Below are 27,472 nucleotides of genomic sequence, written 5' to 3' on the forward strand. Positions count from 1 at the left end.
TTTCCAAGATCACTGCTTTGATAATTTATACTCAGGTAAAGGAGAAAATCCCTGGAAACATTCATTTTTAGGAGGGGGTTTGCGAGACTTGATATTTTAGTGACAGGGGTTCACAGGTTGTTAAAGTTTGGGAACCACTGGCCTACACCATGTCAGCAGAAAAACCAAGCTACCCTCTCACTCCTAGAAGTGGCCACTCTAGGCCAGCACTGAGGTGCATTGGCCGTTCAGCCACAGAACAGGTGCAGTATGGCCAGTGACATGAGATACTTGCCCCACAATGTGCCACACCTGGCCTGGAGGGGACTGCTCTGGGGGCGAGCAGGGAATTAATTCTTTACGCCTATCCAGCTCTTGCTAGTAAGAGAGGCGGGTAGTGACATGGACACCGATTTATTCACTAAGAACTGGGCTGAGCCCCATTCATACTCGTTCCACACAAGGCCGTCCTCTATCAGACAGTAACTTGCAGTCACTGCTGACCTAGGCAGGAGATAGGCTACCAACGTAAAGAGCCTTTCCCACCTCTGGTGCCAGCCTATATCCTGAGACACTCAGTCCATCACGTTAATACTTAATCACCATTTCTGGTTCCATCTTAGCACCTTTGAAAGGTTGCCAGAGCATGACTAAGTGCTTGGCCTGCTCTTTCAGCAGGCCAGGAAGTTCTCTGCAGTGTGCTTAGATGCCCCTGATCTTACTTGCTGTGACAGTGCTAATAGGAATGGATTCCTCTCACTGGGAAAAGGGAATGTTGACAGTTTGAGAGGTTCTTATTGTTAGAGACATATAGAAGCCCATGTGGGAGGCAGTGTTGCCTAGTGGATAAAGCACTGGACTGAGATTTAGGAGACCTGGGACTCTATTCACAGGTCTGCCTCTGGCCTGCTGGGTGATGTTGGGCAAGTCTCCGTGCCTCGATTTCCCCATCTGTAAAATAGGGATAATGCTCCTGACCTCCCTTGTAAAGCACTTCGAGAGCGACTCGTGAAATGCACTCAATAACAACTAAGTGTTATTCTATCTACCTGTGGTTTCATAGAACCCTCTTGCTGCAGCAGCTGAGCATCTCCCAGACATTATGAATTTTATCCTCCCAGCCCCTCTGTGCTGTGACTGACTATCAATATCCCCATCACAGGTCAGGGGATGCAAGAAATTAAGTGCCGTGCTCAAGGTGCCCCAGGAACTCAGATCTCCCCGAGGGAAGCAGTGATTCTGCATCTCCAGACTGGCTGCCTTTCTGGAAGAGACACTTTAGCTACGTGCCAGTTGCTGAGCTCCACACAGGGGTAGTGAAGTGAAATTGAATTGCCTGTGATATACAGGTCAGACTAGATGGTTGTATAGTCCTTCCTTAACCTCTCTGAAACGATGATTCTCCTGAGTCCCAGCTCAGTGACTTTGTGCTGCGAGAGGATGGCTTTGGATGTTTAACTGCAGGTGTTGCCATGACTAAGTCCCCATGTGCCAGCAATGCCTCGCCATATTACCTGGGCTGCCACTCCATTTCCCTCTGCTCCGAGCAAGGAGCTGCCTGCAGCATCTGCTGGTCAGTGGTGACATTTCAGCAGCTGCACTCCCGGGTGCTGAAAACCCTCCTCCTGTCCCCGAGGCCATGGAGTGATAGGCCAGGGTATGTGGCCCAGACTTGCCTCATCCTCCGCCTGGGCCAATTCCTTCTTCAGCTCCTCCACCCGCAGACGCAGCTTCTTCACCTCTGCCTCATGCTGCTCCACCCGGCGGTTGGCGTGCGCCAGCTCGGCCGTCTTCTCCTGGTACTGCTTTTTCAGCTTGCTGTGGATGTGCTTCAGGTCGGCCAGCTCCTGGAGGGCAGTGGGAAGGTTTAGGGTACAGGTAGTGCCAGGGTCTGCAGGCTGGGGCACAGGACACTCAGGATGGGCGAAGCCAGCCATTGTATTAATAATCTGCACTCCTCTGGCCTCTTTATCCAAGGATCTGAAAGCACTGAACAAATACTAGTGCATGAAGGCTCCTATCAGCCCTAGTAGAGAGCTAAGTATCGTCTCCCCTCTTTTACAGATGGGGAAGTGAGGCAGAGAGAGGGGAAGTGACTTACTCAGGTCACACAGCACGGAATAGAACCCAGGAGTCCTGCCTCTCAGTCCCCTACCTGCCTCTCCTCCATACTTTCTCTGAAAAACTTATTACCCCAGGTAGGCGGTAAGAACAGATTTCGGGGGAGGGGGGAAGGGTCGCAAGCACTAGGGAGAGAGGTTATTAGAGAGACACAGAGCATCATTAATAGAAGAGCTTTCTTTATGGCTAGAGGAGAGGGGCACCCCAAAACTCTGTCTGGAAGAGGCCCAAGCCCAAAGTTCTCTAGTAATGGGTACAGATAGGAATGAAGTATCAGAGGGGTAGCCATGTTAGTCTGGATCTGTAAAAGCAGCAAAGAATCCTGTGGCACCTTATAGACTAACAGACGTTTTGGAGCATGAGCTTTCGTGGATGAATACCCACTTCGTCAGATGCATATCTGCTTTTACAGATAGGAATGAGTGAGCAGAGCTCCCAGAGGTGCTACTGTGGGTGATTGAGCTACTGCTGCTTTATACTGAGGGGTTAGACTGAACCTTCACCCACATCTCAAACCAACTCAAACACTGATTTTTGAGATTCCTAAGTTCAAGAGACTTCCCCTCCCCCAAGCTCTCGTGTCTCTGCATTTCCCAATTGCTCTCCAAATACCAGCATAGCACAACCTCCAGGAGTTCCAGCCCAGCTGATATCCAGTCCCTTATCTCCACCAGAAAGGTTTAGGAGAATGGCCGTTCCAGGGGAATTGCTAGTGGGGTGTCACAGCTACACCTGGACAAAGCCACCTTTGTCCTTTTCCCCATCTGCCCACCCACACGGCTGGAAACATGATGGATTTTCCAGGTGAGGAAGCACCTGATGACGGCTGAACCTCAAACAGGGGATTTTGCTTCAGACATGCAGCCCGAAAGGTGCATCCAGAGCTTATCTGAGTCACTGCTTATAAACCTCTCTGGCTGGAAACCTCAGGACTGGATTGTCTCGTATTTCAGCAGCTCCTCTCCAGAGGCAGCCAGGACCAGGTCATGGAGAAACACGTGGGCCTTGACCACTAATGGGGAAAAGGTTAACTGAGCTGTCTCACACCTCACAGCAGCAGCAAAAGCTGGGGTGGGTTTTATTTAATTGGATCTATTTCTTCCATCCCTAAAACCATGTGAGTTTTACGTCCAAGGTAGCAGCCTCCTTTCCTCCCTCCCCCTGCAATGACACTGGGTGCCCGAGCCCAAGACACAAAGCAACCCCCAGAAACCCTCCATGATCACTGTGTCTAACCTAGCCTGACTCTGGGCATTATTCATGTGATGACTGGAGGTATCACGGCTTCTCTCCCTGGATGAAGGTGGCTGGCTTCCTCTGATCCCCTTTCCAGCTCTCCCCATTGTCCTCTCGGTGAGATCCCAAAGGAGCAGAGGAGAAGCCCACAAACACGGTTTAGCCTCTTGAGCTTGAATCCTGGCCTGAGGTCTCTCAGGAGGACACTGAGGTGGGGTGGAGCATGGAGATGAGTTTTAATGGCTAGGAGCCTAGAGCCAACTGGGGTGTTACTAGGAGCGTTCCTGGCTCCAGATGCTCTCTAATATCAAAGGGCCCAATTCATCCTTGATCAATGGAGTTTCCTGAGGCAGGAATTCCCCCCCTCCCCAGGCTGTGACAGCAAAGGCTGACCATGGGTGCTTGCTTTGCCCCCGCTGTTACTGACGTTCTGCCCAACAGCCTCACCTTGTTCTTCTCAAAGAGCTCGGCCTGGATGGTTTTGAGGTCAGTGTCCAGCGCGCTGGCTGTCTGCCGGCGCTTCCGGGCCAGTACCTCCTCCAGGTCCTCAATCTGAGCCCGCAGCTTCTTGTTCTCTCTCTCCAGGTTCAGCTTCTCCGTCTCCAGGCGCTCGCGCTTCCCCCACTCCGCAGCGTTCTCCGCTTGCAGCCGCTCCATCTGGGTGATGGGGAGGGGACACACACCATGTCAGACCAGGCAGTCATCATGTGTTAGTTACCAACGACCATCCTGGGGAGCCCTTAGCTATCCCATCTGAGAGTGAGGCCCCCCGACGAGTCATCAGCAAGGTTAGATCCAGGGCCTGCAACTCACTCCTTAGCTGAAGTGGAAGAGGCCTGACTCCCTTGGCTGGTGGCAGTAGTAGATTCTTTCCTCTGTGGGCCAGTCAGTACAGGGAGATATGCCCACACCTCTTAGCCAGTGGTTAAAGTAACATCCTGCATGGAGTAGCACAACTCCAGCCAGAGCTGGCCTTGGGGAAGCTCCCCAGGGGCTCACCGCTGAACTGGGTGTGTGGGCGAGAGTGAGTAGACCCAGCCGGCTGTTGGTCCACTGGGTACTGGTGTCAGTACCTACAGGATGGATGTGACTCAAGACATCTCAGTTTGGACACGAACACAGATGAAGCTCCTTGTCTCCACCCTGCTGCACTGCAGCATACGAGGCAGTCCCACAGCAAAGTCCCCTTTCTCCCAGTGCTGAACTCCTCCATGCAGTTCTGCCAGGGGTCCTCATTCCTGACTTGCCGTACCCTCAATCGCTGTGGGTCCAAGCCTCCCCACCCAGCTCTCTCACAGCCCTCTCTGCTAGTCCTACGCAGCTCTGCTGATGGATCCAGTCCTGACCTGCAGCGCCCCCTGCTGTTCCAGCCTTGGGCCTGCACATTACCCTGCCAGCGCCCCAGAGTCCTGGCTACACCAACCCTCATGGCTCTGCCAATGCAGCTCAGTCTTGACCTGCTGCACCCCCTGCTGGCCCAGTGCTCTGCCTCTTTCAGAAAGATACGGCCAACTAATCTATTCAATGGTGGCTTTGTGATATGCAGACTAGGGTGGGGATCAGCCCTCTCCTCCTTCCACTAGCCCCTTTTGTTCCCTAAATTCAGCCAAGCTTCGCTCCTCACTGCCCTGTGTCTCCCTCCCTCAGCTCTGTGCCTTTCTCCCTGCTCCTCAAATGCCTGGAATCCTTTCTGCCATACGCCAAGCACCCTCTGTCTCTTCCAAGAAACCATCAAAGCATTCGAGCTCCATTGGAGAGATCCTGCTCCAAGCAGCTTGCCCTTGTCTTGTCCTGTTGGTGTTCATTGGTGTCTTTACATCACGCAGCCGTTGGGGCGGGGGCCTAGGCCTGAACTGGCACTGAGCTGCTACTGCCCAATGCATATAGGAGGCTCTAAAAACGATTGGTAGGAAGAGACCCAGAGCAGGAAGAAAGGATGCCCTAGTGGCTGGGCACTCAATGGGCACTCAGGTGATCCAAGTTCAAGACCCTGCTCTGCCATTCTTGTGTCTCTTAGTCGTTCTGTACAATGGGGTAACAGCCTTGCCCTATATTAAATGCTGTGGGGTGCTCAGACAATGGAGGGCTGTATAAGTATTCGGGTATTTGACCAGTCCCAAAATAATTGGTCCATTGAGCAGCCAAACAACGTAAAAAATGGTCAAGTATTTTAGAGCACTGATTTATTAGAACAGAAACAACAGTAATGAAAAAGAGTAAGGCTTTATGGCCTCCATCAGGCTTCAACTTAGATCACTACTGATGCCTAATTACAAAATATAAAAGTTACTGAACCGAGTTACTTTAACTCAGAAAAATGCAAAACAATGATACAAAAAGTGTTAAAGAATGAAAGCACGGCACCACCTTTCTGGGGCACTCTTCCTTCGGGGCACTCTTGCTGCAGGGCCTAACAATATTTGACTGTGGTCAAATACCAGGCAATCAGCTGACCACTCGACTGACATTACTTGACTGGCTTGCCAAGCCTACCCTGTACAATAGATAATCATCCCCCTATCATCAGGATTTGTGTGGGGCTTCCCAGAAGCTCATGCTTTAGTCAATCGCAGGCTGAGATGCCGCTTTGGCATTAAGGCTCATATTCTTCATAGTAATATTATGATGATATGATTATAGCATAATGATGTGTTTTATGCAAGATAAGGCATGTGAGAGGTCATTGGAAAGGTTATGATTTGCTGAATATGGTTATCCAGTTTGTAGGCATGTATCATTTTGGTATCTGAAGTTCAGAATATTGTCTATGCATCTATTACAAATGTGTTTGCATTCTCCCTAGTGGCTATTCCCCGGTGGAATCGGTCTGGATGGCTCACTGGGAAGGGCCATTAGGGAGAACAATAGGTCTTAGAAGATGCTAATCTCCCACCACAGAGCCTTCCTGAGGACACAACAAACAGGTTCTGACTCATGGCTGCTATTGCCCTACAGAGACATGTGACCAGGTCACCTGGTACTGGACTCCATCATAGAATTTCCATTGAAAGGCATGGGAACTAAAGGGGAAACAAAGGATTCTCGCCATTTGCAAAAGCTACTTTAGGGGAGTGACATCATCATGGTTCTCCTTCACTGACACCTCCCCCTCCCCACCACCATCCAAGATGACTGCTGGAAAAACCTGAGAAACAAGGACTGAACTGCAGGAGAAGGGCTGAACCCAGGTTACAGGGATTTTTAATCTGTGAAAGGAATACCTGGGGTTTTAAGCTGCAAGCAAGTGGAGCTCACCCTCAAGAATCTCTGCAAACTGCCTAAACCAACAGTTAGGGTAAGAATTTGCTAGTTATATTCAATTTCTTAGTATATTAAGCTTAGATTGTGTCTTTGTTTTATTTGCTAGGTAATCTGCTTTGATCTGTTTGCTATCCCTTACAATCACTTAACCCTGATCTTTTGTAGTTAATAAACTTGTTTTTATTTTGTCTAAAACCAGTGTGTAGAAATCATAACTTGGGGCAGAAAGCTGCGTATATCCCTCTTCACACTAAAGGAGGGGGCGAATTTCATGAGCTTGCACTGTCCAGTTCTCTGTGCAGTGCAAGATGGTATAATTTTGGGTTTACCCTTCAAAGGGGGGGGCGTGCACCTGAATAACTGGGCAGTTCTTTAACTGAGCCTTCCCATGCAGAGCTGATCTCACCATGTGTGGTTAACGCTGCAGCTGGTGCGCCCTACCTGTATGTATGCTGGTAAAGTGCAGTCTGAAGCCTGGAAAGGGCTTGGCAGGTTTGCCACAGCAGTACAGTTTAGAGCAGGGTTTCTCAAACAGGGGTTGCCGCTTGTGTAGGGAAAGCCCCTGGCAGGCCAGTCTGTTTACCTGCCCCGTCCGCAGGTCTGGCCGATCGTGGCTCCCAGTGGCCGCAGTTTGCTGCTCCGGGCCAATAGGAGCTGCTGGAAGCAGCGCGGGCCGAGGGACGTACTGGCCGCCTCTTCCAGCAGCCCCCATTGGCCCGGAGCAGCGATCCGCGGCCACTAGGAGCCGTGATTGGCCAGACCTGCGGACGAGGCAGGTAAACGAACCAGCCCAGCCCACCAGGGGCTTTCCCTACACAAGTAGTGATGCCTGTTTGAGAAACCCTGGTTTATAGGGAGCCCAGACTGGTGGGTCAGGAGGGCTCAGTGGTACCCCAGTTCCAGGTGGCACCCTGGGGGGGGAACCCATCACAGCTACGGGATGTGGCTGCCTGTGACAGAATGCTGGGAATCAGCAACTGAACCAGCACTCTGGCCACTGTTAATCAATGAGGACCTCAGGAGGGAAAAATTAAGGAGAAGGGTTCCTGATTACCAGATCAAATTGAGGCTAGGTCACTAGTGAGCTATTAGCTAGAACTTTTTAAAACTTCCCTTTGTTTGTGTGTTGTCTCTCTCTGGGAAAAAGGGGAACAGAGGGCAGCAGGAATGCTGTGTAAGGCTTGAACCAGATATAAAAATTCATCTTCCTCACTGAGAAGAAATTATTGGACACGGCATGTTTAAATAGACACAATTAGATTTTTTTTTTATTTTGGCTTGTGGATCTCCTCTGTGCTAACCCCAGATGCTTCTGTTTGCTTGTAACCTTTAAGCTGAACTCCAAGAAAGCTAGTTTGGGTGTTTAATTTTTTGTAATTGTTTCTTTTAAGATCTAGCAAAAAGCCTAAGTTCCAGATGTATTTTTTTTCCCTTTTTTTAAAATAAAATTTATCTTTAAGAACAGGATTGGATTTTTGGTGTCCTAAGAGTTTTGTGCATATTCTTTAATTAGCTGGTGGCAACAGCTCATTTCCTTTGTTTTCTTTCTCAGCTCTTCCCCAGAGGGGTGGTGAAAGGGCTTCAGGGTACCCTACAGGGAGGAATTCCCAAGTGCTCCTTCCTGGGCCCAAGGGTTGGGTTTTTTTGCATTTGGGTGATGGCAGCATTTACCAAGCCAAGGTCAGAGAGAAGCTGTATCCTTGGGAGTGTAATACAAGTGGCCAGTATTAATTTTTAGAATCCTTGCAGGCCCCCACCGTCTGCACTCCATGTGCCAGAGTGGGGATTCAGCCTTGACAGAGACCCTGTAAATAAACTGTATGGTGGTATCTGCACGAGGAAAGATCTCAGAGCGCTCAGTGCAGAGCCAAGAAGACGAGAGCCATGGGTACCCAGTCACAATGCCCAGTTTTCATTCATCTTCCTGCAAACTGGGCTTCCAGGCATCTTCCGGAGGCTTTGAAAATCTCAGCCATATCCGGGAGATGCTGCAAGCCTTCCGCACACCTCGCTCACTCTCACCTCCGTGCGCAGCTCTGCCAGCTTCTTGTCCATGCTTGAGCGAGCCCCCAGTTCGTCCTCCAGGTCCTCTGAAATCCGCCCTAGTTCATCCTGGTGGAGCTCCTTGAGGATGTTCAGCTGTGGGGAGACAGATGCAGAGTGGTCACCAGAGAACCAAACTGGCACCAAGACCTGGGCTCAAACAGAGAGGGAAACAGGAAGCAGCTTGGGACTGATTTAGACCCAGAAGGGGGCCAGAGGTTAGTTGTACCCAAGGGCACTCAAACTCACTTCTCAGCTGGACCCACCTGAGATGTCACAACCTGTGCTGGCAACCCTCCCTCTCCCACAGACCTGCTATGGCCTTGTGCAAATAGCACATGCTGGGCCACTGGCACCCCAGAGTGGGCTCAGAGTTACTGCACATGGCATAAGGAACATCCTCTGCACTAACACCGCCTGTCCCTTGCAGCTCAGATACTATGGGCATGGCCGGCTACATACCTAGCCAGATTGATGGTGAGAATTCACAAGAGTAGAGCATCTGTGCAGCACCAGGAGGTTTCCCTGGAGCAGGGGTTCCCCCTAGTGGACATTAAGTACTAATGGTCTCAGGGCATGCAGGATGGAATGAAGGGTGTGATGGAAGCAGCCCCCCCTCCACCTCCCCATCCCGCAGTCCGGGCTGAGTTTTCGGCCCCCTCAACTGGGCAGGCTTACGTGAGCACAAGTGAGATCGCTACACACGAGCGCCCTTCAGGGCGTGAGGGGCCCCTGCTCCTCTCCAGGGCCACAGAGACGAGCTCGCCCACCTGCTTCAGCACTTCCTGTTTGTTTTTGTTCAGCTCCTCGTACTTGATCTTCCACTGGCTGAGCTCGCCCTCCAGCTTCTCGATGCTCTTGCTGAGCGACAGCTTGTCCCTGGAAGAGACAACGGGGAGCAGGCTCTAGCAGGGTTGAGGCAAGGAAGGGCTCCAGTCCATTCCAAGAGGGGAGGGACGCATCTTTTGGAGGACACCTTAAAACCACAGCTCTGGCCTCCCGCAGCCACGAAAGGCTGCAGTCACCACCATGGAGTGAGTCCACTGCTGCTCTGTGACTGGGGGTTGGGGCAGAGACTATTTTCTCCCACGGGCCCTAGAGTGCTCCCAGCTACATGGGCTGAGTGCTGGAGAAATCCTTTGGCCCTTAAAGCATTCAGGTAAAATCCTCAGCTGGCCTAAAATCAGCCAAACACCACTGACCTGAGTTCTGAAACCGAGCTGGGGCGTCAGAATGGCAGGGGAGCGGGGCAGGGCCTCATCACTTTTAAAAATGGGAGGGCCATTAGGACGAGCAACCGGGAAGGGGAGAGAGGAGTGAGTGGGGGGGCGGGGTCTTGGAGGGAAGATGTGGTGCAGGAGCAGGGCATTTGGGGAGAGAGACGGCACGGGGCGAAGCCTTGAGGGGAAGCGAAGGGGTGGCATGGGGGCAGGGCCGTGGTTCTGGCGCTGGTGATCCCCCGACACTTTTAGGGAGCTTCCACCGCTCCAGATACGGAGTGCACTGCATTTTTCCCCCAGACGCCTGCTTCGCTGCTGGGTTTGGTTTGCACAAACCTGCCCTTTCGGTTGATCCATGTGGATTCACACCCGTTGAGTTTTGGGTGCAAAGGGCTTCCCCAATTCAAAGCGAGACTCTGGAAAGCACAAGCATCCCCTGATCTCAGGTTGAGACCATGAACTGGGAGACCAGGCCACGTGAGGATGGTTTGAAGCTGGATTCAGATCCTCTAGAGAGGTTTGCAAACCAAAGGGAACCTGAGGCAGGTTTCAAGTCCAGCTCTTAGCTGCCAAGACTAAATATGAGCCCCCTGGTCTTCCCTGGGCGTCATGTGAGCGGCAGGAGTGATGCAACAGGAAGCACTCACTCCCGCTCCTTGAGCAACACTTTCTGGGACTCATCCAGCCTCAGCTTCAGTGCAGTCACTTTGGTGGCATCTTCCTCGAGGACGCTCATGTCCTCCCAGAGCAGCCGGTTCCTCTCCGGGCGAGTGAAGGACGTCCGGACGCTGACTGAGCTCCGCTGATCCCAGCACTCGGGCCCTTCTTGTTTGCTCTTGAGGATGTTTTCCATCAGCTCAAACTCCTGGAACGACACGGAGAGACAAGGAGGATTGTCAACAGCATGACCACGCTCCGGAGCCATTGGGCTTTTCAAACATCCAGGACAGATCCTGCGACAGACGCAGCCATCCAGTCACATCCTTCCCATCTCCCCAACAGCCTGTCTCCTCGGGCACCACCTTAGCCCTGCTCCTACCAGTCTGGCCCTGGCAAGCCCCTTTTCTGAAAGAATTGGCCCACCAAGGTCCTTGCTCAACTCAGTCAATGCCTCTTGCAGCATAGGAAACCCAAGGTCAAAGGAATACGGGCACCAGGCTGCAGGGGGAGGTGTGGGCTGTGCTAATACCAGGGGTATTAACAGTGCTTTGGGACTGGATCCTCAGCAGGTGGAAATGGGGGCAGCTCCACTGAAATCAGTTCAGCAATATCTGTTTACACCAGCTGAGGATCTGGCTCCATATCTTCAAAACACCAGTTAACGCATGAATCCTCCCAACCACCCTGGCCAGGTAAGTCCCCTCCCTGGCTCGCAGCTGGGGCACGGAGGTGTCACCTTTGGGACTTACCCAAGGCCAATGAGGGAGTTAAGTGCCCAAGAAGGGGTCAGCACTCAGGAGTTCCAGCTCCAGCTCCTACACTCTGGCAACTGGGCCACACCATGGGTGGGTGAGGATACGCTTTCATCCTTGCCTGCTATACATAGTGGCCTATAACCCTCCTCCCCCTCTCCCCCCCAATCTTTTGGGCTGACATTTTGTCATGCTTCCCCAGTCCCTTTCTTCTTAGAAAGGTTAAAAAAATAGCTTTTTAAATATCTGACTATGAAACATGAGATTTCTTCAGCAATCAAGAGACATCTCAGAAGCATTTTTTGTGCTCAGGTAACCCGCAGGGGTTGGAGTGAACGCTTCAGCCGTGGCATGTGTGTAGCCTTTAGCTAATGAACAAAGACCTGGTCTATGCACAAAGCTGCCCCGATATACCGAAAAGGGGTGATTTTGTATGTTGTTAAAATGGGGCAGCTGAGTGGACATGCCACTGTCAGCTTGAACCTTCTGGCTTCTATTGGTTGTGACAGATGTGGAGCTGCTCTGTAATAGGTTACGAACATTGTACACGGTGTTGCCAATCTCAAAGGAGCAAAAACCAGGAGTCAGATCCCCCCGAATCATGAGATTGGCCCCACAAATCATTAGACTTAAATATCATCAAACCATGTGTTTTCAGTCTGTCTTTTGACTGTCTAATTCTCCTCTATTCTGCTGGGTACGTGTGTCAGGTAATATCAGGCTGAAAAGGCAACGCACACCTCTCCCTGCCTGCTCACTTACCCTCTCCTCACCCGAGCTAGGGGAACTGCCATTCATTTCCTAGTACTGTCTTTACTCCCCTGTGGTTTATCCCCTTCCCCAGACCCAGCAGCACCACCTCCCTGTCTCTCCCTCTCCCCTCCTCCCACTGCCCCCCAGGCTTCTCCTCTGTCCAGATCCCAAGTCAAGCAGAAGATAGGGACATGTTGTGACTGGGACCCAGGCCCTGGACCCAGCAGCAGCTTTTTCCCCCCATGCCCTCCCGCAACTGCCTCCTGCTGCCCCAGGACCCATTCTCTGCTTTAGGGTCACGCATGAAGACAGGGCAGGTCTGCGTCCTCAGCACCAGGCTCTCTGAGGCTGAGCCCTGACAATCGGAGGAGCTTTTTGTGCCTTCACAACAGCTCCCCCTGCAGGCACCAAACACCTGTGAGTCTCAACACTTGCAATACTGGAACACTGCCTCCTCCTGGCTGCTCGAAGAGACACCCCTTCCCCACTGCTCCCCCAGCCTGGGGGAGTGGCTATCTTATCTCCTCCATCTCCCACTCCAGTCCTCCACCCCCCTACCTCCCTTCTGCCCCCCACATCCCTCTCAGCCTTCGTCCTTGTCCTCCCACATCCTCCTGCCTCCCTGTGCCCCGAGCCTCCTTCTTGGCCCTACATTGCCCTGCCCCCAGCCTCAGAAGGGACTGTTCTTCTTCGAGTGATTGCTCATATCCATTCCAGGTAGGTGTGCACGTTCGTCGGAAACTTTTTACCCTAGCAACTCCAGTGGGCCGGCAGGTCGCCCCCTAGAGTGGCGCCACCATGGCGCCTGATATATACCCCTGCCGGCCCACCCGCTCCTCAGTTCCTTCTTACCGCCGTGTCGGTCGTTGGAACTGTGGAGCGCGGCATAGCTGTCCTCCACGTCCCTAGCTCTCCTTGTTGTACTGTTTATAGATGTAGTTAGTAGTTAAGTGTAGTTAGTTAAGTAGTAATCTAGTAAATAGTGTAAATAATACTTGTAAATATTTGTTAGCCGGTTTGGGCCGTAGCTCTTCCCGGCACCGGGCCCATGCCTGGTTCGCCAGGCTTCAAGCAATGTGCGGCCTGTAAGAAGCCGATGCCAACCAGCGACCCCCACGACGCGTGCCTAAAGTGCCTGGGGGAATCGCACATCTCGGACAAGTGCCACATTTGTAAGGCTTTTAAGCCTAGAACAAAGAAGGAGAGAGAGACCAGAGACTTAGGACTCTCTTCATGGAAGCGGCACTCGACCCGGCAGCTTCGCAGACCGTCACCTCGACACCGGCACCGGACCGCACCGGCACCGGGAAGACTCCCCGGCACCGACCTTCCCCGGCACCGGGTCCAGAAGCAAGGCCCTCGAAGTCTGCAACTCCATCCAGGCAGACTCGAGTGGAGCGCCCGGCACCTGCATCTGCCGCGGCGCTACCGACAGGGATCCCGTCGACTCCGGGCCCGGAGGGTCCGTCGAGTCCGGTCCCGCCGAGCTCCCCCATAAGATCTGGGGTTGAGCTATTGGTCCCATCGACGCCGGAGACCTTCGCCTCGGCACGGGACCTAATTGCCCTGACTGAGCCAACTCAGCCTCCACCCCCGGTACCTCCGGTGCGGGTGGTGTCCAGAGGCAAACCGATGATGAGAGCGCCGTCTCGGGACTCGCGCTCGCTGTCGAGGTCCCGGCACCGTGGTCGCTCCAGATCCAGCCGCCGCTTGCAGTCCCGGCACCGCTCAACTCGGCGGTACCGGTCGCACTTGCGGCACCGATCGGCCTCCAGACAGTCCCGGTCTGGTTCCAGCCACCGATACCGGCACCGGGACTCTAGGAGCCGTTCCCGCCGATCGGCTCCCCGGTCGACCTCCCGGCACCGCGTCGGCGGCCGGTCCCGGTCCCGATCCCGGCACCGAGTCAGCGGCCGGTCCCGGTCCCGATCCCGGCACCGAGTCAGCGGCCGGTCCCGGTCCCGATCCCGGCACCGAGTCCAAGACAGACCCCGGTCCCGATTCCGGCACCGGTATGACTCCTGGTACCGGTCCCCGGCACCGAGAACATCTTCAGCGCCAGGACGCGGAGATTCTTACCAGCCGCGGTCGGCCCCTCCATGGCCTTCCAGACAGCCGTCGGTGTCGTCGCAGGCGGACAGTGTGTATGCGCTGGGCACAGACAGGCAGGCAGGCGGCCCTTTTCCAAGACCCTCCGCAACAGGACCAGGGACCGCAGCAGTGGGGGTTCTGGACACCCTGGGCGTATCACCAAGCCCAGGGCCCCCAACAGCTTCCTCCTAGGCCTGCGACGACGGAGCACAGGGCGCCGGAGGCGTCGTTGTCTCGCCCCACCCCCTCCCCGGACGGGGAGGACGGGTCAAAACAACAAGACCCTGAGCTCCCCCCCGGAGTCAGAGGCGAGGGCTCAGGCAGACCCCTCGCTGGACACACTCTTGCCAGGGGTCTCCTCATCGTCTTCTCCCAATGAGACGGTGGCAGGCACCTCTTCCAATAGCCGTCCTCCGCTAGATCTCAGGGCACATCAGGACCTCCTCAGGCGCGTAGCGCAGAACTTGAGCCTGCAAGCTGAGGAGGTCTCCGAGATCGACGATCCCGTCGTCAGCATCCTCTCCTCTGATGCTCCCACTAGGGTCGCCCTGCCCTTTATTCGGACGATCCAGGCCAACACCAATATGATCTGGCAATCGCCGGCCTCCATCCCCCCTACTGCACGGGGCGTCGAAAGGAAGTACATGGCCCCCTCCAAGGGCTATGAGTACCTCCATGTTCACCCGACACCGTGCTCCCTCGTAGTGCAGTCGGTGAACGAGAGGGAGTGTCATGGACAAGAAGCCCCAGTTCCCAAATCCAAGGAGGCCAGGCGTATGGACCTCCTCGGCCGCAAGGTCTATCCGGCGGGGGCCCTTCAGCTCAGGGTTTCCAACCAGCAAGCCCCTCTTAGCCGCTACGCCTTTAACTCTTGGGTGGCAGCGGATAAGTTTAAAGAGCTGTTGCCACAGGAGGTGCGTCAAGAATTTGCGGCAATTCTTGACGAGGGCAAGAAGGTCGCAAGAACCTCGTTGCAGGCCTCCTTGGACGCTGCGGACTCGGCTGCCCATACCTTCGCCTCGGGGGTGACGATGCGCCGCATCTCCTGGCTTCAGGTTTCTGGCCTTCCACCGGAGCTCCAATACACCATCCAGGACCTCCCGTTCGAAGGCCAGGGCCTGTTCTTGGAGAAAACAGACCCCAGACTAAAAAGTCTGAAGGACAATCGGGTCATTATGCGCTCCCTTGGGATGCACACGCCCGCGACGCAACGCAGACCCTTCCAGCCGCAACAACAGCAGCAGCACCGGCCGTACCCCCAGTTCCGCCAGCGGCAGGACCTCAATAGGCGCCGCGGCAGAAATGGCAGGCACAGGCAGTCGGGGAATCAAGGGGGGCAGAACCAAAGCTCCTCTAAAGCCCCACCTGGACTCAAAACTTCGTTTTGAAGGTGCGCCCGAGGGAGTAGTACCAGTGTCCCCCATGGATCCTTCCCCCCCGTTTTCCAACCGCCTTTCGTTTTTCCTCCAGGCGTGGACCCAAACAACATCCGACCGCTGGGTCTTACGCACGGTGCAGACGGGATACCGTCTGCAGTTTATATCTTTTCCTCCCTCCCACCCCCCACCCTCGTCCCTCTTCAGGGACCCCTCTCACGAGCAATTCCTCCGCCAGGAGGTGCAGACGCTCCTCGATATAGGAGCTATAGAGGCGGTTCCGGAGAACGAGAAGGGCAAGGGGTTTTATTCCCGCTACTTTCTGATCCCCAAGGCCAAGGGAGGCCTCAGGCCTATCCTCGACCTGCGAGAGCTCAACAAATATCTAGTGAAGTTGAAGTTCCGCATGGTATCCCTGGGGACCATTATCCCATCCCTGGATCCTGGAGACTGGTATGCCACCCTCGACATGCAGGACGCTTATTTTCATATTGCCATATGGCCACACCACAGACGTTTCCTGCGGTTCGTGGTCGACCGCCATCACTACCAATTCGCGGTCCTCCCGTTTGGCCTCTCTACGGCCCCGAGGGTATTTACCAAATGCATGGCTGTCGTTGTGGCACATCTTCGACGCAGTCGCATTCACGTGTTCCCTTACCTCGACGATTGGCTAATTTGGGGCATGCCAGAGCTGCAGGTCCGCAGCCAAGTCCTCAGGATCACTGGCCTGTTTGCTACCTTGGGCCTCATGATCAACGTGGACAAGTCCACTCTGCTTCCCTTGCAGAGGGTGGAGTTCATTGGGGCCGTCCTGGACTCCACCTTGGCCAGGGCCCTTCTACCGTTGCCCAGGTTCCAGTCGCTGTCGACGATCATTCAGCGCTTGCTGGCAGCCCCCTTGACCTCGATAAGGACATGCCTATCCCTGTTAGGCCACATGGCGGCCTGCACGTTTGTGACAGGGTATGCACGGCTCCGCATGAGGCCCCTCCAATTTTGGCTCATCGCACAATACCGGCCGGCCAGACAGTCACTAGACACGCTTGTTACAATCCCCCAGGGGATGTTGGATTCCCTCGGTTGGTGGCTAGACCAGTCCGTCGTGTGTGCGGGGCTCCCATTCCACCTACCCCAGCTCTCGGTGTCCCTAATGACGGACGCCTCAGATCTCGGCTGGGGGGCCCACCTGGGAACCATGAGAACACAGAGCCTGTGGTCCCCGCAGGAGGTGGAGCTACACATCAACATGCGGGAGCTGAGAGCGGTCCGCCTTGCTTGTCAAACGTTCTGTCACCAGCTTCGAGATCGTTGTGTCGCGGTATTTACCGACAACACGACCATGTACTATATCAACAAGCAGGGCGGCACCAGATCCTCTCCCCTATGTCACGAGGCGATGCGACTCTGGGACTTTTGTATAGCCCACTCCATTCACCTCACGGCTTCCTTCCTCCCCGGAGTACGGAAGATGCTGGCGGACCGCCTGAGCAGATCCTTCCTCGCGCACGAGTGGTCCCTCCGCCCGGACGTCGCCCTCTCGATCTTCCAGAGGTGGGGTTGTCCCCGCGTGGACCTCTTCGCGTCCAGGGGGAACAGGAAATGCCAGGTGTTCTGCTCCTTTCAGGGCCGGGAACCCGGGTCTATAGCGGACGCCTTCCTTATTCCGTGGACGACCCACTTGTTCTACGCGTTCCTCCCGTTCCCGCTGATCCACAAGGTCCTTCTGAAGGTGCGCAGGGACAGGGCCCGCGTGATCATGGTAGCCCCAGCGTGGCCCAGGCAACATTGGTACCCCATGTTGCTGGACCTGGCCATAGCCAACCCAGTTCCCCTGCCCCTTCACCAGGACCTGATCACCCAGGACCACGGTACTCTCTGTCACCCGGACCTCCAGTCGCTGCACCTAGCAGCGTGGCTCCTGCGTGGCTGACCAGATCCGAGTTACGCTGCTCCACCCCGGTACGTGAGGTACTCTTGGGCAGCAGGAAGCCTTCCACCAGAGCGACGTACTCGGCCAAGTGGAAGCATTTCTCCTGTTGGTGCACGGAGAGGGATCTCCTCCCGATGGAAGTTTCGGTAGCCAATATTTTGGACTATATTTGGTCCCTCAAACAACAGGGCCTGGCGATATCGTCCCTTCGGGTCCACCTGGCAGCTATCTCCACCTTTCACCTGGGTGGGGATGGCCGCTCTGTTTTCTCTCACCCGACGGTGACTAGATTCCTTAAGGGGCTGGAACGTCTATACCCTAACGTCCGACCCCCTGCCCCTACCTGGGATCTTAACCTGGTTTTGACTCGGCTCATGGGGCCCCCCTTTGAGCCGTTAGCAACTTGCTCCCTGCTCTTAGCAACTTGCTCCCTGCTCTATCTTTCTTGGAAGACTGCCTTTTTAGTAGCTATTACCTCAGCTAGACGGGTGTCGGAACTCCGGGCTCTCATGGTAGATCCCCCGTATACGGTCTTCCATAAAGATAAGGTGCAGCTGAGACCACAACCTGCCTTTCGCCCCAAGGTGGTCTCAGCCTTTCACGTCAACCAGGAGATCTTCCTCCCAGTTTTTTTCCCGAAGCCTCATTCTTCGTGCAGGGAGCAACAGCTCCACTCGCTTGATGTCCGTCGGGCTCTCGCGTTTTATGTGGAGAGGACCAAACCATTCCGCAAATCCCCCCAGCTTTTCGTGGCAGTAGCGGACCACATTAAGGGGCTTCCCATCTCCTCGCAGAGGTTATCCTCATGGGTAACGTCTTGTATCAGGACCTGCTATGACTTGGCCCACGTTCCTACGGGCCGTGTGACTGCGCACTCTACCAGGGCGCAGGCGTCGTCGCTGGCTTTCCTCGCCCGTGTGCCCATCCAGGAAATCTGTCGGGCAGTGACCTGGTCATCGGTCCACACCTTTGCTTCCCACTACGCCCTGGTCCAGCAGTCCAGAGAGGACACGGCCTTGGGATCTGCAGTGCTCCATGCCGCTACTTCTCACTCCGACCCCACCGCCTAGGTATGGCTTGGGATTCACCTAACTGGAATGGATATGAGCAATCACTCGAAGAAGAAAAGACGGTTACTCACCTTTGTAACTGTTGTTCTTCGAGATGTGTTGCTCACATCCATTCCACACCCGCCCTCCTTCCCCACTGTCGGAGTAGCCGGCAAGAAGGAACTGAGGAGCGGGCAGGCAGGCAGGGGTATATATCAGGCGCCATGGCGGCGCCACTCTAGGGGGCGACCTGCCGGCCCACTGGAGTTGCTAGGGTAAAAAGTTTCCAACGAACGTGCACGCACGGCGCGCACACCTAACTGGAATGGATGTGAGCAACACATCTCGAAGAACAACAGTTACAAAGGTGAGTAACCGTCTTTTTATGATCATCTAGTCTGAGCTCTTTTACCAGCTTCTCCTTGCAAGCTGCCCCTATTGAATCTCACCTCAACCCATCTTAATAATGGCACCGGAAGGGGCCCAGGCTGCAGGCACCATCCACTGCTTTCAGGTGGCATGACAGACACCCAAAGCAGCTCTGGCAGCCACGCCGCTGGCTTCCAGCCCTGCACGCTCAATGGAGCGCCACTGTTCTTTGAGCTCACAGCCCCAGCGCCTGGGAAACCTGACTGGACAGTACCCAAACACGGGCGTTTATTTAATAAAGCCATCCCTGCCTAAGCCCGTCTGTAGCCCTTTTTGTCAGTAGAGCTCAGAGCGCTTTACAAAGGAGGTCAGGTTCATTATCCCCGTTTTACAGATGGGAAAACTGGGGCACAGGAAGGGGAAATGACTTGCCCAAAGTGGCCAAGCAGAGAGTAGAATCTTGATCTCCTGACTCTCAGCCCAGTGCTCTAGCCACTAGGCCAGTGGTTTTTAAAAAAATTTTCTGGTGACCCAGTTGAAGAAAATTGTTGATGTCCATGACCCAACAGAGAGAGTTGGGATGTGGGGGGGGAAGAGGGCTGCAGGAGGGGACTCTGGGCTGGGGGTGCAGGCTGAGGTGGGGAGGGGGATGAGGAGTTTGGAGTGCAGGAGGGGGCTCTGGGTATGGGGGGCTCAGGGCTGTGGGTGCAGACTCTGGGGGGGCTGGTGATGAGGAGTCTGGGGTGCAGGAAGTTGCTCTGGGTATGAGGGGGGGGCTCAGGGCTGCAGCAGGGGATTGGGGCACAGGCTTACCTCTGGCAGCTCCTGGTCAGCAGTGCAGCCAAGGTTCAGAGGCAGGCTTCCTGCCTGTCCTGGCACCACGGCCTGGGTTGTGCCCTGGAAGTGGCCAGCAGCAGGTCTGGCTCCTAGGCGAAGGCCCACAAGCAGCTATGCACAGCTCTCACTTGCAGGGACTGCCCCCTGCCACCATTGGCCAGGAAAAGACGGTTACTCACCTTTGTAACTGTTGTTCTTCGAGATGTGTTGCTCACATCCATTCCAGTTAGGTGTGCGCGCCGCGCGTGCACGTTCGTCGGAAACTTTTTTACCCTAGCAACTCCAGTGGGCCGGCAGGTCGCCCCCTGGAGTGGCGCCGCCATGGCGCCCAATATATATCCCTGCCGGCCCACCCGCTCCTCGGTTCCTTCTTGCCGGCGACTCCGACAGTGGGGAAGGAGGGCGGGTGTGGAATGGATGTGAGCAACACATCTCGAAGAACAACAGTTACAAAGGTGAGTAACCGTCTTTTCTTCTTCGAGTGATTGCTCACATCCATTCCAGTTAGGTGAATCCCAAGCCATACCTAGGCGGTGGGGTCGGAGCGAGAAGTCGCGGCATGGAGCACAGCAGATCCGAAGGCCGCATCCTCTCTAGACTGCTGGACCAGGGCGTAGTGGGAAGCAAAGGTGTGGACCGATGACCAGGTCGCTGCCCGACAGATTTCCTGGATGGGCACACGGGCAAGGAAAGCCAGCGACGACGCCTGCGCCCTGGTAGAATGCGCAGTCACACGGCCCGTAGGGACGTGGGCCAAGTCATAGCAGGTCCTGATACAGGACGTTACCCATGAGGATAACCTCTGGGAGGAGATAGGAAGCCCTTTCATGCGGTCCGCTACCGCCACGAAAAGCTGGGGGGATTTGCGGAAGGGCTTAGTCCTCTCCACGTAAAACGCGAGAGCCCTACGGACATCAAGCGAGTGGAGCTGCTGCTCCCTGCCTGAGGAGTGAGGTTTCGGGAAAAAAACCGGGAGGAATATCTCTTGGTTGACGTGGAAGGCTGAGACCACCTTGGGGAGAAAAGCAGGGTGTGGTCTCAGCTGCACCTTGTCCTTGTGGAAGACCGTATATGGGGGGTCTACCACAAGAGCCCGGAGTTCCGACACCCGTCTAGCTGAGGTGATAGCTACTAGAAAGGCCGTCTTCCAAGAGAGGTAAAGCAGGGAGCAAGTAGCTAACGGCTCAAAGGGAGGCCCCATGAGCCGGGACAACACCAGGTTAAGATCCCAGGTTGGAGCAGGGGGACGGACGTTAGGGTATAAACGTTCCAGCCCCTTAAGGAATCTAGACACCGTCGGGTGGGAAAAAACAGAGCGACCATCCGCACCCGGGTGAAAGGTGGAGATAGCTGCTAGGTGGACTCGTAACGACGATATGGCCAGACCTTGCCCTTTGAGGGACCAAATGTAGTCTAAGATGTCGGCTACTGAAACTTCCATAGGGCGGAGATTTCTCTCCACGCACCAATAGGAGAAGCGCTTCCATTTGGCCAAATATGTCGCTCTTGTGGACGGCTTCCTGCTACCCAAGAGCACCTCCCTCACCGGCGTGGAACAGCGCAGCTCAGAGCCAGTCAGCCACGCAGGAGCCACGCCGCTAGGTGCAGCGACTGCAGGTCCGGGTGACAGAGGGTCCCGTGCTCCTGGGTAATCAGGTCCGGATGAAGGGGCAGGGGAACTGGGTCGGCTATGGTCAGGTCCAGCAGCATGGGGTACCAGTGCTGTCTGGGCCATGCCGGGGCTACCATGATCACGTGAGCCCTGTCCCTGCGCACCTTCAGAAGGACCCTGTGGACCAACGGGAATGGGGGAAACGCATAGTACAGGTGGGTCGACCACTGGATGAGGAAGGCATCCGCTATCGACCCGGGCTCCCTGCCCTGAAAGGAGCAGAACGCTTGGCACTTCCTGTTCCCCTTGGACGCGAAGAGGTCCACCCGGGGATAACCCCACCTCCGGAAGATGGAGAGGGCGACGTCTGGGCGAAGGGACCACTCGTGTGACAGGAAGGATCTGCTCAATCGATCCGCCAGCGTGTTCCGTACTCCGGGGAGGAAGGAAGCCATGAGGTGAATGGAGTGGGCTACACAAAAGTCCCAGAGTCGTATCGCCTCGTGGCACAGGGAGGAGGATCTGGTGCCGCCCTGCTTGTTGATATAATACATGGTCGTCGTGTTGTCGGTGAACACCGCGACACAACGACCCTGGAGCTGATGACAGAACGTTTGACAAGCAAGACGGACCGCTCTCAACTCCCGCATGTTGATGTGTAGCCCCACCTCCTCCTGGGACCACAGGCCCTGCGTCCTCAGGGTCCCTGCGTGGGCCCCCCAGCCGAGATCTGAGGCATCTGTTGTTAGGGACACCGAGGGCTGAGATGGGTGGAAGGGAAGACCCGCACACAACACTGACTGGTCCAGCCACCAGCCGAGAGAATCTAAGACCCTCTGGGGGATCGTGATTAACATATCTAGTGGCTGTCTTGTCGGTCTGTAATGACTGATGAGCCACAACTGGAGTGGCCTCATGCGGAGCCGAGCGTAATTGGTCACGAAAGTACAGGCCGCCATGTGGCCTAACAGGGTTAGACACGTCCTCACTGACGTCAAGGGGGCTGTCTGTAGTCGTTGCACGATTGCCGACAAGGCCTGGAACCGCTGCAATGGCAGCAAGGCCCTGCCCACAGTGGCGTCCAGGACGGCCCCGATGAATTCCACCCTTTGTGTGGGGGACAGGGTGGACTTGTCTGTGTTCACCAAGAGGCCCAGAGTGGCGAACATGTCGGTGATCACACGGACATGGCTGCAGACTTGTTGTTCCGACGTGCCCCGAATCAACCAATCGTCCAGATACGGGAACACGTGGATACGACTGCGCCGAAGCTGCGCCACAACAACTGCCATGCATTTCGTAAACACTCTCGGGGCCGTGGACAAGCCAAATGGGAGGACTGCAAATTGGTAATGCAGAGACCCCACAACGAAGCGAAGGAAACGTCTGTGGGGTGGCCAGATAGCAATGTGAAAATACGCGTCCTGCATGTCGAGGGCGGCGTACCAGTCTCCCGGATCCAGGGATGGGATAATGGTCCCCAAGGAAACCATGCGGAACTTCAACTTCACCAGGTACTTGTTGAGCTCTCGCAGGTCGAGGATAGGCCTGAGGCCTCCCTTGGCCTTGGGGATCAGAAAGTAGCGGGAATAAAACCCCTTGCCTTTCTCGTTCTCCGGCACCGCCTCTATAGCTCCTTTGCCGAGGAGCGTCTGCACCTCCTGCCGAAGGAATTGCTCGTGAGAGGGGTCCCTGAAGAGGGACGAGGAAGGGGGGCGGGGAGGAGGAAATGAAACAAACTGCAGGCGGTATCCCGACTGCACCGTGCGTAAGACCCAGCGGTCTGATGTTATTAGGGACCACGCTGGGAGGAAAAACGAAAGGCGGTTGGAAAACGGGGGGAAAGGATCCATTGGGGAAACTGTTACTGCGCCCTCGGGCGCACCTTCAAAATGAAGGCTTGGGTCCAGGCGGGGGCTTAGAGGAGCCTTGGTTTTGCCCCCCTTGGTTCCCCGAGTGCCTGCGCCTTCCGTTCCTGCCGCGGCGCCTGTTAAGGTCCTGCCGCTGGCGGAACTGGGAATACGGCCTGCGCTGTTGTTGTTGTTGCTGCGGCCGGAAGGGTCTGCGTTGCGTCACTGGTGTGTGCATCCCAAGTGACCGCATGATGACTCGGTTGTCTTTCAGACTCTTGAGTCTGGGGTCTGTCTTGTCCGAGAATAATCCTTGGCCTTCGAAAGGAAGGTCCTGTATAGTGTGCTGGAGCTCCGGCGGAAGGCCGGAAACCTGCAGCCAGGAGAGGCGACGCATTGTTACACCCGACGCAAGGGTACGGGCAGCCGAATCCGCAGCGTCCAAAGAGGCTTGCAAGGACGTGCGTGCGACCTTCTTGCCTTCCTCTAAGATGGCCGTAAACTCCTGACGAGCATCTTGTGGCAGCAGCTCCTTGAATTTATCTGCTGCCACCCAGGAGTTGAAGGCGTATCTGCTTAACAGGGCCTGCTGGTTGGAGACCCTGAGCTGCAGCGCCCCAGCCGAGTACACCTTACGGCCGAGGAGATCCATCCGCCTGGCCTCCCTGGATTTGGGGGCTGGAGCCTCCTGGCCGTGACGCTCTTTATCGTTGACGGATTGGACCACCAGGGAACACGGAGTCGGGTGTACGTGGAGGTACTCGTATCCCTTAGAAGGAGCCATGTACTTCCTCTCGACGCCCTTCGCAGTGGGAGGAATGGAGGCCGGAGACTGCCAGATGGTGTTGGCGTTGGCCTGGATGGTTCGTATGAACGGCAGGGCGACCCTGGTGGGAGCGTCTGCCGAGAGGATGGTCACAATAGGGTCCTCTACCTCCGAGACCTCCTCGGCTTGCAGACTCAGATTTTGGGCTACTCGCCTGAGGAGGTCCTGGTGCGCCCTGAGGTCCAGCGGGGGGGGGCTGTTGGAGGAGGTCCCAGCCACCGCTTCATCAGGGGAGGAGGATGAGGAGACCCCCGGCAAGAGAGTGTCTAATGGGGGGTCTCCCTCGGCCCTCGCCTCTGCCTCAGGAGCCAAAGCGGAGTCTTGATGCTTGGACCCTTCCTCCCCATCCGGGGAGGGAGGGGGGCGAGACAACGAGGCTTCAGGTGCCCTGCGCTCCGCAGTCGCCGGCCTAGCAGGGAGCTGTTGGGGGCCCTGGGCCTGATGATATGCCCAGGGTGTCCAGAAACCCCATTGCTGCGGGCCTTGGTCCTGCTGTGGAGGCTCACTGAACAGCGCCGCCTGCCGGTCGGTGCCCAGCGCGTACCCACTGTCCGTTAATGAAGACACGGACGGCTGTCTAGAGGGCCATGGCGGGGCGGACCCTGGATGGTAAGGGTCCGCGCGGGCCGGCACGGGCGATCGTCTCGGTGCCGGGGACCGGTGCCGGGAGTCGTATCGGTGCCGGGACCGGGTTCTGTCACGGTGCCGGGATCTGGACCGGTACCGGGCGCCGCTTCGGTGCCGGGATCGGGACCTGCCACCGGTTCGGTGCCGGGAGGTCGACCGGGACCGGGACCTGCCACCAGCTCGGCGCCGGGAGGTCGACCGGTGCGGCGAATGTCTGGATCGGCTCCTGGAATCGCGGTGCCGGTAACGGCGGCTGGAGTCTGACCGCGATCGTCTCGATGTCGACCGGCGCCGCGAGTGCGACCGGTACCGCTGAGGGGAGCGGTGCCGGGACTGCGAGCGGCGGCGGGATCTGGAGCGACCGTGACGTCGGGACCTGGATCGAGAACGTGAGTCCCGAGACGGTGCCGACATCATAGGCTTGCCTCTGGACACGACCCGCACCGGAGGTACCGGGGGTGGTAGCTGAGTGGGCTCGGTCATGGCTATGAGGTCCCGTGCCGAGGCGAAGGTCTCTGGTGTGGATGGCACCACTATCTCGACCCCAGATGTCATGGGGGAGCTTGGCGGCACCGGACTCGACGGACCCGCCGGGCCCGGAGTCGACGGTGCCGGCGGCGCCGCGGCCGATGTTGAGGCCGGGCGCTCCACTCGGGTCTGCCTGGCCGGAGTAATGGACTTCGACGGCCTAGGCTCTGTCCCCGGTGCCGGAGAAGGTCGGTGCCGGGGAGTCTTCTCGGTGCCGGTGCGATCCAGTGCCGGCGCCGACATCCCGGCCTGCGAAGCCGCCGGGTCAAGTGCCGCCTCCATAAGGAGAGTCCGGAGCCTTTGATCCCTCTCCTTCTTAGTCCTTGGCTTAAAAGCCTTGCAGATGCGGCACTTGTCGGATCTGTGCGATTCCCCCAGGCACTTCAGGCACGCGTCGTGGGGATCGCTGGTAGGCATGGGCTTCTTGCAGGCCGCACACTGCTTGAAGCCCGGCGAACCAGGCATGAGCCCGGTGCCGGGTGCCGGGAAGGGCTAAGCCCCCGGCGAAGAACTATTTACAAACTACTTATCACTTAACTACCACTATCTACACTTAACAATCTAATTAACAACTACAATAGAGATAACGATAGAGAACAAGGAGAGCTAGGGACGTGGAGGACAGCTATGCCGCGCTCCACAGTTCCAACGACCGACACGGCGGTAAGAAGGAACTGAGGAGCGGGTGGGCCGGCAGGGATATATATTGGGCGCCATGGCGGCGCCACTCCAGGGGGCGACCTGCCGGCCCACTGGAGTTGCTAGGGTAAAAAAGTTTCCGACGAACGTGCACGCGCGGCGCGCACACCTAACTGGAATGGATGTGAGCAATCACTCGAAGAAGAACCAGCCAAACGGAGTGCAGAGCCAGTGCTCGGAGCGGGAGCAGCGCACGGAGCCCTGTGGCCCCCCTGTCTAGGAGCTGGACCTGCTGCTGGCCACTTCTGACAGTGTGCTGCACCCCGGAACAGGTAGGGACTAGCCTGCCTTAGCTGGGCAGCACTGCCAATGGAACTTTTAATGGCCCAGTCATGGAGCTGACCAGACCTGCCATAACCCAGTCCCTTACATGACAGTACTGGGTCGCGACCCACAGTTTGAAAAACACTGCACTGGGCCACATTGCCTAAAATCCATTTTTGTGGATTCTGCACTGTTTGACTGTACAGAGTCCAATCAACATATTGGCATCACACTGTTTGAACATAAGGAAATTAAATGCAAAAACCTTCATTAACCGCATGTCATGCTTGAGATTTTCCATACCCAGGTGTAGGGCGATTCTAAGTTACGGTCGCCACAACCTCTGCAACTGTCACATTACTCAGATCTAGAAAGGCATTCAAATGAACACCTCACCCCATATAGAACCAGATGGGGAAACACCACGGCAAGTTTCAACGATACAGTTCCCACAGCAACTGTATCGTTGAATGTTCTGATTTTTGAGCCTGTACAATTATCAGCTCAATGATCCATTCAAACAGGCCTTTGCTTCTAATTCACAGCACCATGCAAGTGCATTTCTTTTGATGCAGACCAGCTGGCCCTTTGAAGAGGGACAATCTCTATTAATTTTCTTGAGCAAAATATCTATTATTTTTCATTCTGCTCCTGCAGGAAACAATCCCCATTGAGTGCATTTCAGTGGAGCGGTAACAATTTTGTTTTTCCCCCCAGATAGCACTATGAATAGCTTGAATATGAATATGTTGGCCCAACGATGGAAGAGATGAACAACCAGAATCTGTTTTGCAGAGGCACAAAACTCCAGTCCCCTGGCTGCCTTTCCAGATCTCAGACACGGTGTCCGTTTGCGTCAGCCTCCAGCTGGGAGAGGCCTCCCTTATGGCCTACGGGTTATGAGGATGAAGGGGAATAGTCTGGATCAGGTGTCACCCCCCTCCCCCCCCACAGGCTCAGGATACAGCCCCTGCCCTGGCAGGAGGAGAACCCAGAGTGGAGTTCTTGCTCATTTGGGAAGGGTCTCTGGGCACAGCGTTGCCTCTGGGAGAACTTCATTTCTACCCCCACCTGGAATGGGCTTTACATTTCAGGGCTGAGACATCAGTGCCAGGTGTGACGGAAAATGCTCGGTACACCTGCCTTGGTGCAGAAGAAGCTGGAGCAGGCTCTGGGTACAAACACTAGGAGACTAGCCAAAACAGATTTCCTCACTGTACGTGAGTGGACTCAGGATAATCCCCAGCCAGTGAAGATCCTGAATTTGGTCTCTCTGGCCATATGGGTCGAGAGGACAATCTCAGCTGGGTCTTCTTAGTATAGATTTGGGGCACAGGCATCAAACCACTGGCTCGTCTAGCAGGGACAGGGGTGTTCTCTAATGAC

At 55.7% G+C, this 27,472-nt stretch overlaps 1 protein-coding gene across 4 annotated transcripts in view; it reads right to left on the reverse strand.

The window, feature by feature from the left end:
* The window catches only part of CCDC102A (coiled-coil domain containing 102A), a 64,073-nt gene that overhangs the window by 13,143 nt on the left and 23,458 nt on the right, over positions 1-27,472 (reverse strand). For 3 of the 4 annotated variants that reach the window (XM_050923306.1, XM_050923302.1, XM_050923303.1), the window contains exons 3-7: positions 10,508-10,725; positions 9,411-9,519; positions 8,620-8,736; positions 3,784-3,993; positions 1,656-1,826 (exon numbers count right to left, since the gene is read on the reverse strand). In XM_050923306.1, coding sequence (XP_050779263.1) covers positions 1,656-1,826; positions 3,784-3,993; positions 8,620-8,736; positions 9,411-9,519; positions 10,508-10,725 — 825 coding nt within the window. The remainder of the gene's footprint in view (positions 1-1,655; positions 1,827-3,783; positions 3,994-8,619; positions 8,737-9,410; positions 9,520-10,507; positions 10,726-27,472) is intronic. The other variant, XM_050923305.1, reaches the window with a different exon arrangement.

This window comes from Gopherus flavomarginatus, chromosome 14, assembly GCF_025201925.1.
Source record: "Gopherus flavomarginatus isolate rGopFla2 chromosome 14, rGopFla2.mat.asm, whole genome shotgun sequence".
NCBI classification, from domain to species: Eukaryota; Metazoa; Chordata; order Testudines; family Testudinidae; genus Gopherus; species Gopherus flavomarginatus.